At 36.3% G+C, this 16,254-nt stretch overlaps 1 protein-coding gene across 1 annotated transcript; it reads right to left on the bottom strand.

The window, feature by feature from the left end:
* Nucleotides 1-8,105: 8,105 nt before the first annotated feature.
* LOC135684371 (dipeptidyl peptidase 2) lies at nt 8,106-16,145 on the bottom strand. Its single transcript, XM_065199907.2, has 12 exons — nt 15,860-16,145; nt 15,335-15,474; nt 14,310-14,473; nt 13,916-14,051; nt 13,607-13,694; nt 11,549-11,607; nt 11,085-11,253; nt 10,535-10,647; nt 10,208-10,367; nt 9,937-10,007; nt 9,581-9,651; nt 8,106-8,307 (listed from the first exon to the last, which is right to left on the bottom strand). Exons 1-12 carry the CDS (start codon nt 16,062-16,064, stop codon nt 8,229-8,231), a joined length of 1,455 nt encoding a protein of 484 aa, XP_065055979.2. The 5' UTR covers nt 16,065-16,145; the 3' UTR covers nt 8,106-8,228.
* Nucleotides 16,146-16,254: the final 109 nt, after the last annotated feature.

Raw genomic sequence — 16,254 nt, 5'->3', positions numbered from 1 at the left:
GCTAGGTGGAGCATTTTTACATGATCAGTTGAAAGCTATTGAGAGTTTTTGTCTTGAAAAGGGAAATTCTCTCATTTTTGCGTTGATCAAAGCTCTAGTAAAGACTGCATGCGTTGTTCGTCAGAGTTTTTTTAAACTAAGCTGAGTCTAATGTGATATTCAGATTTAAAGCAACTGAAATATGCAAAATTTTGGTTTTATGGGGTAACAGCAATAATTGACTTGAAATTGTGTTAATTTTAAACCCCTTGGACGTGAAGGTATCCTATGGCTAGGTTTACAACGCTGTATTTTCTTAACAACGCAAAATCGAGGTCATGTTCCACGGTAGATTTGTGGGAAATTTATCTGTGTAGGGATGTAGTTAAAAAAATTTGAAATTTATTGTAGCAGATTTTACACGTTATTTTTTTAATGGACGTTGGTAAAAATGCCCAATTTTCGGCTTTGGCCTAAGTTTGTTTACACTTTCCGGGGCTGTGATTGGCTCAGCGGCGAGAGAGGTCACGTGATTTAGCGCAAGCTCTCAGCCAATCAAGATTTGAGCCCTATGCTGAGAAATTAACGTTTAACTAGGTTCAACTAGAATTTTAATTGAAGCTATATAAATTAAGTGAAACGATTTCGATGTTTCTTCTTTTAAGCTAATATTCTTAAAACAACAGCCACATATTTCTCAAAGGTTTCGAAAAGTATAATTTTATTATTGTTTCTTGTCCTTTCTTGATGAATTTTGTTCTATTTAGCCAGATTTTGTGCTATGTTAATTAAAAAGTTGAAATTCTCTATCATTTTTGTCAGTGGTATTAGCCGCCGACTGTGTTTTAATTAAAATTAAATTGATTTTGAATTTTGAGCTTTTAATACGGCTCAGGCATTGTAGTTTATCCTCTTGCATTGATTTGACTTGATACTTTTTTAAAAACAGTAATTTTAAAAAAAGTAAATCCCTATAATAATGTAATAATAATATGCTGAATTATAACAAATTTGTCTTAATAATATTATAAGAAATTTATTGTTTATAATAATGTAACATAAATGTCACTTGTAGGCTTATGGATACATGGAAAATCTCAAAGCATCATGGAACAAGGAACTATCGAACCATGTTTCTCAGATTAATACTTCTACTTGAAGTGAAAATTGACCGGATGAAGATAATAGAAATTTAATGAAATGAAGCACTGATATCACCAGATTCCTTGAAATTTGCAGAAATTTGCTCTGACGGCCAACAAAATTGATCGAATAACTAAACCTTCGATCGTAGAGGTTCTGATTATAGAAGCTTTTGAAGTGTTTGTTAGGAGATTTTCAAGGGACCTGAAAAATTTTTTTCGAATTGAGTAAAATCGTGAATTATACCAATGTGATTCTAAATTGTGCCATGGGCGTTGTGACTCCTAGAATTGGGCCGGGAAAAAATCATCATAAGAGGGCACTTTCTTTTGTCTGACATCTCCAATCACAAACCACAGATCGCCAATAATAATAATAGTATATAGCTGGAAACAATGCACCTACAAAAAAGTAAAACGCTAACAGTTTTTATCATTTGTAAAGAGGCATCTGCAGTAATTTTTGCTGCGGTGTTCGCCTTCTCTCTCACCATAATCTGTTCTAGTGATGTGCCTAGACAATTTTGTTTGGTGGGGCGTTCAGAAAAAAGTGACCAACTTGACTTTTTTGACCGATTATTTCTCCATAGAAAATTCATTACCAATGAAATAGATGATCACATACACACTTAATGATAATAAGTAAGAGCAAATGATGGCATGAAAGTATAAGGAAATTAAGTTTGGGGGAACTAATATTCCTGGAGTTCGCGTTTTTGGGTGAGTCCATGAGCATCTTTTTGCGAAAAGCCAATTTTAGGGAAATCTGCAAAAATGAACTGCGGCTTCTTTTGAGCTCCTCATAACAATAATTTCAGCACATAGAATTTCCTCTAATCTATATAATTGAAGAGCAAATATGGCTGAAAGGCCGCCGAGAGGTTTCAGAGGTTGTGGCGCAAAATGGAAAGACGATGCCCCTGCGAGCGGAGCCCAGCCTCAGCTTGTTCTTTATTTTTTTAACTTTTGACCAATTTGAGGCTTGTTTTCATATAAAAGTTGACTATGACCAATAAAATGAATGGATTATAGGTTGACATTTGGTCAAACTTCCTATTCAATGCTAAGGTTCCCGCTGCATGACCAACTTTCTTGAGGTCTGCAGACATTGGGGGGGGGGGGGGGGGCGTGACGTCCCAATCGCCATTAAGACTGCAGAACATGAGTAACAAATCCATTGATGTAGTGTACTTTGAATAAAAACACGAACCCAAAATAGAGTTTATATGCACTTAGAGATGCCTCCCCAGATCAAATCATGTTATGCAGCAACACACTTCAGGCTTTATCTAAGACTTGAATAGTTTGTTTTAGATCTTTTAGCTACGTCCTTCTCCATTTCGACGTTTTTTTCACTTCCATTTTTACAACCCTTTCCCTTTTTTAGGAAGCAACATTTTTATGAAGCTACTTTGTGATTATCTGAAGCAAAATGCATTTCACTTGAAAGAAGAAAACCGGAGCAAACACACCTAAAATTTACAGTACAGTGAGAACAAATGTGGTAATCGATAACATTTTCATGCAAATGTTCGTGGCCAGGGAGGCAGGGGGGACGTGGCCCCTTCTGCTTGACATATTTTCGAGGGTTAAATTTGGTTATATAAATTTGCAACATTTGTCATAAATTTTATCTTTATTTGATATTGAAGACCGGGACAGTGCCAATTTTGTGCCTACCACAAAGTTTGAAAATTTTGTCCCAGATCTGAAAATTCATGCAGTTATGTTGCATAAGGTAAAACAAGGAAGAAGTCGATCATTACCATCGCTTTCTGTCAATGAATATTCAATTTAAGAATATAGTTTTATTATTAAAATTTGCTCTAAAAATGCAAGTTCCGGCGAACTTGAAGCATTAAGATTATAGAAAAAAAATTTCCATCGGCGGCACCCGGTGCCACCTCAGGTAGTAACTTTATTCTACCCTTGTCCTCATCTACTAATCTACAAGGTTGCAAGATGTCAGGAACTTTCACAGCAAGTATAAAAGAAACAGCCACAAAGGTAAAAGTGCATTTTAAATATCTTTCCAGCTAAAGCGAAGTTTATATGCTTCTCTCCCCCCTTACACTAACATGAAATACTTCCATTTGACTAACATAATTTACAAAAGTCTTGTCGGAAAATTTTTCTTTCTGGCCCCCTCTAGAATTCATACGCCCCTGCAAATGTTCAAAGAGAAAATACTTCCATGCTGGTAATTCTGAAACATACACGTTGATGCAAAGAGTCCATTGTTCTAGCCTTCAAATTTTGCCTTTTGGTAATCCTGAATGGCATCTTGATTGAGACACAGTACGAGGGTATGCAATTTCATTTAATGATTGAAAAACATTCAGCAGCAAATAAAAATGAAATGAAATAAGCAAGCAGTGACGAAAGGACTGCCGAAGATAATAAACATACCTTTTATGCTTAGATTTGCACTTTTTGATATCTTAGAAAGTGATATAGCAAATGAAATAGCTTGGAGATGATTTTATAAGTGCCCCCTCCCCCCCCCCCCCGTTAAAGCCCCTAACGAAGAAATGCCTAAACTGATAAGCCTCCAGGTGGTTGGTTCCAGGATTAACAGTTTTTCCAAAAGTAAAAGCCCTTCTATCAGGTCCCCAAAACCTCACTTGAGTCACTTGATCATCCCGGTGTTCCGCCTAGCCACAACACCCCTTGACAGAGCTGGCTGTATTTCGTTTGCTTCAAACTTGCTTTTATTTTTGACGAGGAAATATTTAGGTCATCTTTAGAACAAGGTTCGTTAGATACAAAGCGTTCACCACCCCCTTTCATGCCTTTCCAAATTTCTCTATTTTTTTATATCGAAACAGGAATAAACAAATACCTCAGTATATGATCTACTATTATTAGTCATCCATGTTTCAGAAAGACAGGTAACAATAAATTTATGTTTTAGTGATGCTATCAGTCAGGGATGAACTCTCAGTATATAACCTACCGTTGAGAGTCATTCATGTTTCAGAAAGACTAGTAATGTCAAATTTATGTTCTTGGTTTTCAAAGTTTAAAAATGAAAATCAAATACTTGTATCTCAAATGAAAACTTCTCATCACAAAAACTATTAAAAGCAGCATAACTTTCAACCGCCAACTGGATTTTCTGCCTCCCGATTAGAGAGACTAGAGAGTAACCCCAGCCTATAAATCAGCCGACCGATCACTTATGGACAATTACAGGCCGATCTTTGTTTGTCTTAAGTGTTCGCATGTCCTGTTTATAACCAACTTTACAGCTATTTAGAAGAAAGTGAACTTTTTTCGCAAAGGCAGTTTGGTTTTAGAAAAAAATCATCAACACAACATGCAGTGATCCTCTTCTCTGACTGTATAAGACAAGGCACGGATAGAGGATTATTAACGGATGATACAGTGGATAACTCAAGGGTATTAACAAAGCTACCCCTATATGGAATCAATCGTAAAGAACTGAAATGGTTTGAAAACTGCCTGTTTTCAAGTCTGCAATTCAATCTTTGTCCTGTGAAGTTTCTCAAGGATCCATTTTAGGACCGTTATTGTTCACCTTGCTAATTAATGATATTTACCTTCAACTAAACCATTGTGATATTATCCTATACGCTGATGATGCAGATATTTACTGTGCACACAAAAATTATAATAACATCGAGAGTCAATTAAATACCGACATTGACCAAGTTGCTCAATGGCTCGCCAATAAAAAGTTAGCTGTTAATTAGAAAACAACAAAAACAGAATTTGTCCTATTCGGAACCAGTGACGGTTATTAGGGAGTGAGGAGGGCAATTACCCCCCCCCCCCCCTTGAGTCCAAAAATCGGCAAAGTCACCATTCGGCAATATCTGGTATTTGCTATTTTCAAAAAAATTCTAACATTGATACTTGAATCATTTGGGCCTTGTTTCCAACAGCACTCCTGATAGGTCAAGTATATTGTCAGAGATTTTAACGCAAAATGCCTTTGAATGCCTTCTGTTCAAAAGCTTCCAAAAACAACAAGGAAACGGAAAAGGGGAGAGTCAGTTGTGAAGCAATGTACATGCATGAAACCGGACTGTGTGAGGCCCTAATCTATATAGAGCCTATCAAATATATTTACTAAAGCAGCCAATGCTGAGGGGTCTTTCTCAAAACTAAAGACAAACAAGAACAGTCTGCAGCAACTCAAGGGGCTATAGCTTCTCTCAATTGAAAATGAAGTTGAGGCAAAGAAATAAAAACAAAAATGTTTACAGCTTGATAGACTCTCTTGCAAACATGTCAGAAAAGAGGCTGGAATTGAAATAATTCGAATATAGGGATATCTCATCAAGTGAATTCAAATAAGACTTAAATAAGGGATATCTCATCAAGTATTTGTAAAATTTCTGAAGAGGCTTTTACTGATTCCGTTGGGCTTATTATATTATGGTATGGTTTGAGAATTTTGGCGTACTTTGTTGTTATCTTTAACCATATTTTTTTCATATTTCGCAATATTTCGTTTCGTTTCGTTTATTATAATAAGCCTTCCTTTGAACCCAGCTTGTTATATCGTGTGATAACCAACTTCATGGTTTTGCAAATTGTTTTGAAATAGGTTACAAACCAGTTTTGAAAATTTGAAATTTAATATCGTGTATTAGAACGGCTTCGAAACTCAAAGAAAGTTGATTTTGAGTTTACATCAAATTTGAGGACGGTTTAGCTTAGGAGAAGGGCAGTCAGAGGCAGGTTTAGCTTTTGCTGGACCATGAAAGTCATCACATCAGATCTTAGGAATGGTTCAAAACCAATTTTAGTCACACCATTTACCATGTAACAGTCGGCAAATTTCACACTTTTGCCCCTCCTGAAAATTTACGAAAAACCGCCACTGTTCGGAACGGGTCAGAGAACATCAAGATCAGCGCCACTAGAGATCAAAATGAAAGGACAAAGCATCACCGAGTCTAAAAGCTATGGATATGTAGGGGTGACACTGGATATAACCCTTAATTTCAACGACCATTTGAAAAGACATCGCGATCGAAGAAACAAAGATTTGAAACCGTTCATGATAGAGCAAAGCGTGTCATCAATGGAAATAGAAAACGTCATGTCAAGCCTCCCCGGATAAATAATGTTCGAAACAGACCATGTGCATTAGAAGTTTTTAAATGCTTAAACGGCATAGCGCCAAAAGCTTTTGAACATTACGTCACAAGGAATAATAACAAAATAAATACTCGCAAAAATAACAAAAGTTCAGTCATCCCAAAAGGACAGAAACTGGACGTAAAGCCTTCTAGTTTGAGGGAGCAAAGATTTTCAGTAACCTACCCAATGACTTGCAAACTGGAGCATCATTTTTTAGATTCAAAGCATCCAGCAAGGCCACAGGCAAGATAATTAATTTTCAAGAAATTACTCGAACATCTCTTAAAATTGAAATCTTGGAAACAGCCTTGAAATAGCAGAAAACACAGAAAGCTGCCCTGGGCTAATTCGTTTTTTGGCTCTTTCAAAAACAGGCCAAAAAGGTGGATTTGGAAGGTGGATTTGGGAGGTGGATTTGGGAGGTGGTTTTGGAAGGTGGATTTGGGAGGTGGATTTGGGAGGTGGATTTGGAAGGTGGTTTTGGAAGGTGGATTTGGGAGGTGGATTTTGGAAGGTGGATTTGGGAGGTGGATTTGGGAGGTGGTTTTGGGAGGTGGTTTTGGAAGGTGGATTTGGGAGGTGGTTTTGGAAGTTGGATTTCGAAGGTGGATTTGGAAGGTGGATTTGGAAGGTGGGTTTGGAAGGTGTATTTGGAAGGTGGACTTGGAAGTTGGATTTAGAAGTTGGATTTGGAAGGTGGGTTTGGAAGGTGTATTTGGAAGGTGGACTTGGAAGTTGGATTTAGAAGTTGGATTTGGAAGGTGGTTTTGGAAGGTGGATTTGGAAGGTGGATTTGGAAGTTGGATTTGGAAGGTGGATTTGGAAGGTGGATTTGGAAGGTGGATTTGGAAGTTGGATTTGGAAGTTGGATTTGGAAGGTGGATTTGAAAGGTGGACTTGGAAGTTGGATTTGGGAGGTGGTTTTGGAAGGTGGATTTGGAAGGTGGATTTGGAAGGTGGATTTGGGAGGTGGTTTTGGAAGGTGGATTTGGAAGGTGGATTTGGAAGGTGGATTTGGAAGGTGGTTTTGGAAGGTGGATTTGGAAGTTGGATTTGGAAGGTGGATTTGGAAGGTGGATTTGGAAGGTGGACTTGGAAGTTGGATTTGGAAGGTGGTTTTGGGAGATGGATTTGGAAGTTGGATTTGGAAGGTGGATTTGGAAGGGGGATTTGGAAGGTGGACTTGGAAGGTGGATTTTGAAGGTGGTTTTGGAAGGTGGATTTGGGAGGTGGATTTGGAAGTTGGATTTGGAAGGTGGATTTGGAAGTTGGATTTGGGAGGTGGATTTGGAAGGTGGATTTGGAAGTTGGATTTGGAAGGTGGATTTGGAAGGTGGATTTGGAAGGTGGATTTGGGAGGTGGATTTGGAAGTTGTATTTGGAAGGTGGATTGGAAAGGTGGATTTGAAAGTTGGATTTCGATAGCTCTGTTTATAATAACACTTATTCTTTTTGCAAAGATCGGCACAAAAACGGCAAGTATGAACGATAATCAATCTTATCAACGACAGCTCAAGCATGGACTTGAGCCTTTAAAAATTGCACTTAGAGGCATTTCCAGCCCATCCAACAGTAAAATATTAAACTATTACATTTTTTCAATTGGTGAGATGGACCTTAAATTTACTGGCTTGAAAAAAAGCTAAATGTTGTAATTTGCAGATTGCCAAATTTGAGAACGCTAATGAAGCACTACCAACCCCCCCCCCCCCCCATCCCCCATATGAAACTCAGTTTCCTGCTCAAAGACATAAGTAAAAATAGGGGGACAAAAACAAGGGGAAAGAGAAACGTTTCTCCTTGTCGCTTTCACAATGATTTAATAAATTTTATATAAATAGCTTTGATTCATAGAAGCAAAATTGAAGATAGCAGCTAAATAATTATGATGTTAATTATGTTGATTGACATGTCAGTGGCTGACACCAGTTTAATTTCAATGCAACAGTAGGAAAAATTGGAAAACTCTAAGTATTGATCTAGAAGCAGCTTTTAAAGCCATTGATTTATGTAGGATTCAATTTGCTTTCTTGCTAGTTTAACAGTTTCCGGGTCGGCTGGATTACTGCCTCTGCAATGAAAATAAAACAATTTTTTTAACATAAAAAATATAGGTTGTCATAAATTCTGACTTTCCAAGTTACTAGTTAAAAGCAATATGATCATTGGCATAAATGAATGTAAAAAACATTCAATCTGGGAAACCTAGAATAAAAATATCATAATAATATCGCCTACATGAAAAGAAAAATGCAAGTATCTATAAAAATTGAGAAATAGCCTTCATTTCTCTCTATCTCTGAAAAAGTTTGACCATGGATCTATTCCCATGTAGCGTGTTTATTATTACCGGTAACTTTTCTGCAACGCACTTCCAAAAAACAAGAAGCTTTTATATAAAACATACTTATATAAATGGTTTTTCTGTCAAAGAATTTATGAAAACGACACATACATTCTCCTAGTTATTGAAAGCGAACATGGTAACACTGAGGATTGCTTATTGCTCTTCTTAATGTTCCAGTTTCTTCGTTTGATTATCTAATAAGGTTTTACAATCGTCTCCCTTCTTTTCTACAGCACTGTTTGTATTAGAGATTCTTAGGTCTCGTACCGTCGTTTTATTCTTTGCACTGGACACCCGTTTGTTAGTTTTGATACATTGCTGAGTACTCCATAGTTCTTTTTCTCGTTAATCTACTCTTCTTCATGATAGAGCTATTAATTACTAAAACTAAACCCCTTATGCTTCTATTTACCTACTTTGATCATTTTATCGATTTCATGATAGAGCTGAAGATGGTTCTGAAATGTTTGAATTCGAATTTTTCCTTATTGTCGTAACTGATTACTCTAAATGAATTGTCAAACGTTTTCTAGCATGGGAACAGTCATCAGATTTTAAGCAAAACGTGTTCCTCAAATCAGTGTTTCAACATTCCACAAGCTAAACGAGTGCTACAGCTAGGAAAGTCCTTGTAGGATCTTGAATTCTAAAAAGAGCTCAACAGAGCACATTCCTGCCAGCATAAGGTCCGTCAGGACATACTGTTCTTCATAGAATAAAAATCAAAGGTAACAATAATGACCATCATAAAAGTTACTGTAAATTTTAAAATTTGATCTGTAGTTGTTCACTATTTAAAAATACATTTTAATCCCATTTTCAGTCGCATCCCGAATTACATAGCATAATCGTTGGACAATCGTATCTTGGGGGAAATGGCATCAGTCCTAGAAATCTTTACAAGATCTGTCAAACTCATTAGCAAAATGATAGGCGAATGAATGGAAATTTCTAAATAATGAAATTGAAACGAAAAATGAGTCCGCAAGGTAGCCACCTTAAATCCAAATGATGTGCTCCTCCTTTGACAAGCACGGCTCGTAAATCTGGAGACAGGTCTTCCAGAACCTGCAAAAAACATTTATTGAAGAAATATATATATAAAAACATTTAAAAACATAGGATGAAAGATTCAGGAACAAGCCTGCCTACATCCAGATACAAAAAGGATTATTTTTCAGCTTGAAAAACGAATTTGTTTAAATCAAACCAATTCCTTTTCTAACTCGGCTTTGATGCAATCACATTAATCTCGGGAATCACATTGCTTTTAGCTGCAGAATATCCCATTTGGAACGTTAAGCATTTGGAAAAACCACTACTTGCAAAAAATTGATTCAAAGTATAACTTACACCACCGGGCATCCATGGATCCAAATCTCCATTAGGGAAGATAATCTTTGATGCGTGTTTAATGTCATCAGCTGAAATTGAAAAGACAAATGCACTAAATTTGTTTAATACCTTGATGTTTCAGTAATTGAACAAAGCAAGCCATCAAGAAATACTACGCAAATCTGGCTAGATTTTTTTTCGATAACTACATCGAACTAAAATGCAACAGAAGGGAACAAGTAACAAGGAAAATGAGGCTTACAAAACTGGAATTTTGATGACAACTAACCTGTTCCCCAAAAGTTTGTTGAGACCCAACTCAGTCTTGATTTACCAAGCAAATATTTTCGGGAACAGTATGCTTCTCTATCTTCTAATGTAAACGGCATGGCTGGAAACATGTCTGTGACGTTTGTGCTTCCACCGGGAAGAATCATCTCAGTGCAAGCCTGGAAGTCGTAAAAACAAACTGATAAAAAATCAACAATTTTGTCGCAATTTCGCACCATGCAAAACTAAATAGAAGGGTCTCTAAAAGGAAGCTAGCAGTGCAGCAAAGACCTTCCAAAAATATAAAACTTAAAAGTTCAGCAAGATGCCACTTGAAAATCCATACTTGATAGTCCCAAGCAATAGCGTCATTTCCAAGGCCACAGCCAGTGGGGTCTGCACAATCCACAAACTCGTCGTACACATTGTGACACTCCTTTTCTTTTCCATAGAGAAGAACTGCAAAAACAATAATCGAGCGCTTCGCTACAACCAAGTAAACAATTTACAAAATAACTTTGCAAAAGGAGGCGGCAAACCTCTTTATCATCAAAATCCATATATTGCTACGTAGTGAAAGTCAATACCAGATAGTAATGTTTACAAAGAAGAAAGGTCTAAAATGCATTGACCAACATTCAATACTTTTATGCACTAAAATAACACGCAAAGCTGCCAAGTGGGGTCCGAATTGGCATACAGTGAACAAAACTTAAAGGAAAATGTATCCATAACATTATCCTAAAATCATAGGCAAATCATTTTTGTAGCTGCGACTGCCATCCTTTCGTCACCAAGAACGAGCATGTGTGACAGGTTTTGCTTTCACTGTCTTTCTCAGCTGTTTAGGAAGTGGTGCTGTCTAAGGAACAAGAGTAAACTTAAAAAAATCTCACATGCTACTTCTGCAAGTGCTTTTAACTTGTCTGCATTCTGTGCCATATAGTTGCAAGCAACGTTGATTGGAAATGCTGGAAGAGGTGCAAGGAATGTGGCTGGGTAGGGGTAATCACCCATTGCCATCAACGTAAAAGCATTCCTAAGCCATCCAATCACAAGCTTCACCTGCAAGATAAACCATTTAAAATTGCCTCGAACAGTTAAAGACATTGCATGGTATCAGCAAACCGATCGGTGTGCGAAAAAAGATACATTTTGCTATGAGCAGAAATCTTGTATAATAAATTGGTATGTGAGTGACGGGGGAAAAAAGCTGAGATATTCTTGTCAAATTTTTGTTCAGCTGGCCATCAATTTTGCAAATTTTCTTCAAAGAAGGAATCAAAGGACATTTGTTCCAAACCACATTTCATCCATCTTGAGAAAAAAGGAAACTAAACCTCTTGTATTTAAAACTTACAAACTGAGGAGTATTTTCAGCACTGCAAAGTTTAAATGTATCTTTGATCTCTTGGATCCCTTGAAAAGAGAAGAAAACATTTGGTAAATCTCTAGCGTTAGATAAGTTCAGAAATCAATAACAACAAACAAATGAAAGAAATAGTACAGTTGAGTATAAAAAGACAGATGTGGAAACTTTTGAAACCGGCGACAAAAGACAGTTAGAACAGGTAGCCAGGGTGGTGAGATTTGGGGGGGGGGCAAAAAGCGAGTTGATCAAGGGAAAATTGGAGTCCACACCTTTTTGAACGCCAAAAAACGCCCTTTTTGCATATATTTTTTGCCATGGTGGGCACCCGCCCCTCTTGCCTCCCTCTCGCTACGCCACTAAGTTAAAACTGTTTTTGTTGAACAATAGTGATGACGAAGTTAGTTCAAGAACCGACAATGATGATGATGATCATGATTCCCAACGATGAAGATAATTATGAAGACGATGTAAATGAGGAAAAGGACGTTGTTGACATTAAAGAGATAAAAAGGATGCAATAATTTGATTCCTAACCTCATGTAAAAGTTTTTCTATGCGAATTCTCAAAAATCATAAATGCAAAAAATTTTGTCTGATATTGAATTTCGTCGAAGAAAATTTCGTCAAAATATTTGTCCGAAATTTTGTCACGAAGGAATTTTTTTGAAGTTAATCTACGCTAGTTTAAGTCCCAAACTTTGGAAGAAAGTGTAAAAGTATTGAGACTGAACTTATAAAAGGGCAAAACGCTTAAACCAATGGGAAGTTGCTTCAGGACAGCTAGAAAACAACAAACACCCATTGAAGAATTACCACTAACACAACCCTTAAAAGCTTTCAACCTAAAGAATAAAGAACCAGAGGTAGCTGGACCAGTACTGTACACTATAAGGCGATGTTTAAAATTATCCTGCGTTGGAGAAAAGTGTTCGTTCTTTTGAGCAACGATGTGGTAAAGTTGCGATATGTTTGATGGGTATGACCTGGCTAAACGACAGAAATTTTTTATCACGCTTGCACGTTCTAATATTGAATTTACTTTGGTCCTGCAATTAAATTTGCTGCTGCTAAGTTATTAATGAATGGTGATTGAAAAAGTTGAAATGATGCTGAACAGCAGAGTGCTCCACAGTCAAATTTCATTTCGTTTGGCCAAGCCTCCAGGAATTCACTGGTCAAGATATACCAATCTTTATATGAGAAAAGAGCATCAAAAAGTCGCGAACAATTCCTTTTTTGCTGCCATGTTAAATGCGTGGCTAAAGACTGAATAATATCACATCATAAGTTGGTGTCATTTTTGCAATCGTTTGCAGCAATATATCTTAAAAAGTTCAATATTTGAAAAAAAGATATTTGATGAACCAGCATTGGTATTTGATGAACCAGCAACTTTCCTAGAGTTTCTTTCTAAAAAACAGCACAAATCACATATGATTGGCCTTTAGATGCATAAAGCAGCTCAAGAATAAAAAAGGAACAAAGACATTATCACTATTCTTTAAGGTTACCTATGAACAAAATCAATATCTTATAAGTCATTATGTACCATTGAATTTCTGCACTGTAACCAATAGGCTGCCCTCCTAGCTTTGGGACTTACAACTCCAGTTCTTGAACACAAGGTCGGTAGCTTCTTACCATAACTTGATGAAGTTAATTATCTTAAGTGCCCCCTTGCATAAGCAGCCCCTTCCCATGCAAATAAAAGCCCTAGCTTGAGTATACTAGATTGAATCGAGTTTGCATCCCTGATAAATTGTTGTTGCTCCACTTTTTAGAAACATTGATAGCAAACAATTAATGCAGTTGTGTACAAATATGTGTGCTTTTCATTTAATTGTCCTTGTATACATTTACGATGAAGTGACAAAAATATCAAACCAATATTGCCACAAATAGCAATATTGCCACAAATAGCAAATTTTTTCCATGATTTTTATACTGATGAGGATATCAACACAATTTCCTTTTGCTCCCATCTTAGTGTTGAAAGCTGATTAACTGACACAGACTTAACAATGCAATTTAAAAGGCATCCAATACCTGTCTTCTCTTTCTTAAACAAGTCCAGTAGTATAGAGAATGCTGCTTGGACATTACCAGGGCAATTTTCATCTGCATTCCTACATACCTTTTTGGTGTAAAAAGCAAAAAATTACATGATGCAATTGGTGATACATGAGACAAGTGATTACAATAATTATGATAATACAAGTATTGTAGACAGTGGTTAAGAATTACAACTTCAGAGGAAAAACATCCAAATAATTTGAGTTTTTAAACAATAATTGACAAATACAGGCAACCAAAGTCATAAGGACAAAAACAGCAAATAAAAGCCAAAAAGCATACATTTGTTACAGCTTGGAAAAATTCTGATCTTGGTCTGTTGCCAGCAATCGTATAAAAAGGAGCACTGCTTGCAACTGCAATGTCAACAATATGAGGGTATTTATACCTCATATATCCGCTTAACATTCCCCCATAGCTGGAAAAGAATGTTATTTTTGAGTTAATCCAACAATTGTCAAAAATGAATAGAGTTCTGATCTTGGTTTAAGTATAATCCATAAGTGAAAGTAAAACTTCAAAAGAAAGGTCATAATCAAGGCTCTCAAAGACTAAGGTACTTGATTGATTTCTTAGAATTTTAGCTTGATATTAGTCAGGAAAATGGCTTGCATGATCATTTTGTTTAATGGAATTTGATAAAAAACTTGCTATCATTGCACTTTAAAAAACAAACCTGCCACCAAAGGATACAATTTTGGAGCCATCAAACTTGTAGAGAGAAGAAAGGGATTTTAGCAAAACTGCATAGTCTGCCAAGGCTTGTTCCATGTTTAGAAAACCAATGTTTTCTTTTTTGAATGAATCTTGTCCAAAAGGTAATGATGACCCATAATATCGCTACAACAAATAAAAGTTCTTTTAAAGCATCTGTCTTTGTTAACACTGCAAAAATAGACATTACTTTAGAACAAATATGTCAAAATTTACAAGCAAACCACCCTGAACTTGGTTTCTCAATTTCAGAACATTTTTTCTTTGCCATATATTTGCTTGGGTACAAGTTAAATTAAACTAAGGTTGTTAAAATAGTATATACAATATGAGACATAGAATACACCAATCGACTTACGACCTTGTTTTGGAAATTTCTCCAAACTTAGTTATTTGACTTTTTTAAGCTCAGATTTGGTTTTATCGTCATAATTTTAGGCGGGATACCATTTTTCATATTGTTTGAGCTTGTATTTTAGATTTTATGGAGAAATGAAGTTTGAAAACTTGTAAGGGATTTGACCGCAAAAATCGTTTAGGGGGGGAAACTTTACCCCCCTAGTTGCCAATCACGGTCAAATCCTTTATAAAGTTTTTATCTTTATGTCGTCATAAAATCAATAACTGAGCAATATCATAATGAAAACTTACAATTAGACTAAAATCATTGCTCTCAATCTGAATCTGAGGTCAAAAATTGTGTACAAAAAACTTTGAAGAATTTTTCAAAATGAGGCTGTAAGTCGAATTGGTGTATAGTCTGATAGGCAGGACAAAAAATTCAAATCATCTCAAATGGCTTTTCAAAGAAAAAATTATCTTGATTAATACTGCTTTTAAATTAAATACATTTTAAAAACACCTTTGACGTGATAATATCCAGTTTAACCCTAAATGTCTTACTTCAGTTGACTTGACAATAGAAACAAATAAAAACTCTTTGACAATATCAACAGAATAATGTTTTGAAGGAAATAAAAAGCATACATGCTCTGCAAAAATGATAAGGGCTTGGTATTTTGCAGCAAGTTCATGAACAAAGCCAGATGCTTTCCAAAAACCATCTATAGGCCCCTCATTTCCAGTATAAAAGAAAACAGGTCCTTTTTTGTTAACCCAATACTTCCCTGAAAAGAACAAAACACTCAATTTAGAACCAGGAATTCAGAATCATCTGAAACTAATATCAAAGCCATTAAAGCAAAAAACCAGGCCAGATCTGTTCATGAGGCACAAAGGTGCAAAGTAGCCAAAGAAAAGTCCAAGCAAAGAGCTTCAATATGACAGATGCAGCAGCATTGGCACTGTAGAGTAACCATCATAACTAACACTGTTGGTATGAAACTTTGTGATACGAAGAAAACAATAAGGTGTTTCTTAAGCTTGAATTTGAATGTGAACTTAACTTTCAAAACCTTACAAAAAAGCTTATGCATATTCTTAGGAACTCTGGCGATAAAAATGTTCTTTCAAAACCAAATATAGTATTCAAAAAACTTAAGATGGTGATACCTTGGATAAGAAATCTTTGAGAGTAGGTACGATTTGAGCCAGGAGAGGGTCCCAAGTAGTTGAAGTGGTCAATATATTGTACGAAATACTTCTCTTCATATGGGAGAATAGCTTGGTCAACTTGCGAGCTTTTTGGTCTCAAAACACTAGCATTTGCAGCAAGTGCATAGAGAAATATGATGCAGATACACTTTGTCAGCTCCATTTTCGGTCTTTTCAGTTAAACATACACTACCACTTCAGCAGCGCTGACTGAATAGACCCTTTGCCAAATTTCGTCACATGACTTCTGAAAGAGAGGCAAGAAAACGAAAACGAGAAAGTGGTTGTTCCAAACGCTTCGGCCTATCACCATCAGTTACGAAAGATCTTTTCATTCCGTTTCTGAGTGTTTG

Source organism: Rhopilema esculentum, chromosome 21, assembly GCF_057945365.1.
Source record: "Rhopilema esculentum isolate cy_ngs chromosome 21, ASM5794536v1, whole genome shotgun sequence".
Taxonomy (NCBI): domain Eukaryota; kingdom Metazoa; phylum Cnidaria; class Scyphozoa; order Rhizostomeae; family Rhizostomatidae; genus Rhopilema; species Rhopilema esculentum.
This window is presented reverse-complemented; position numbering and strand designations above follow the sequence as displayed.

Excerpts from the sequence above, each read along its gene's own strand:
- LOC135684371 (XM_065199907.2), bottom strand. The coding sequence starts at position 16,064 with ATGGAGCTGACAAAGTGTATCTGCATCATATTTCTCTATGCACTTGCT. Across the intron at positions 11,254-11,548 it reads CTGAAAATACTCCTCAGTTT|GTGAAGCTTGTGATTGGATG; the intron begins GTAAGTTTTAAA and ends TTTATCTTGCAG. Across the intron at positions 10,368-10,534 it reads CTATTGCTTGGGACTATCAA|GCTTGCACTGAGATGATTCT; the intron begins GTATGGATTTTC and ends TACGACTTCCAG.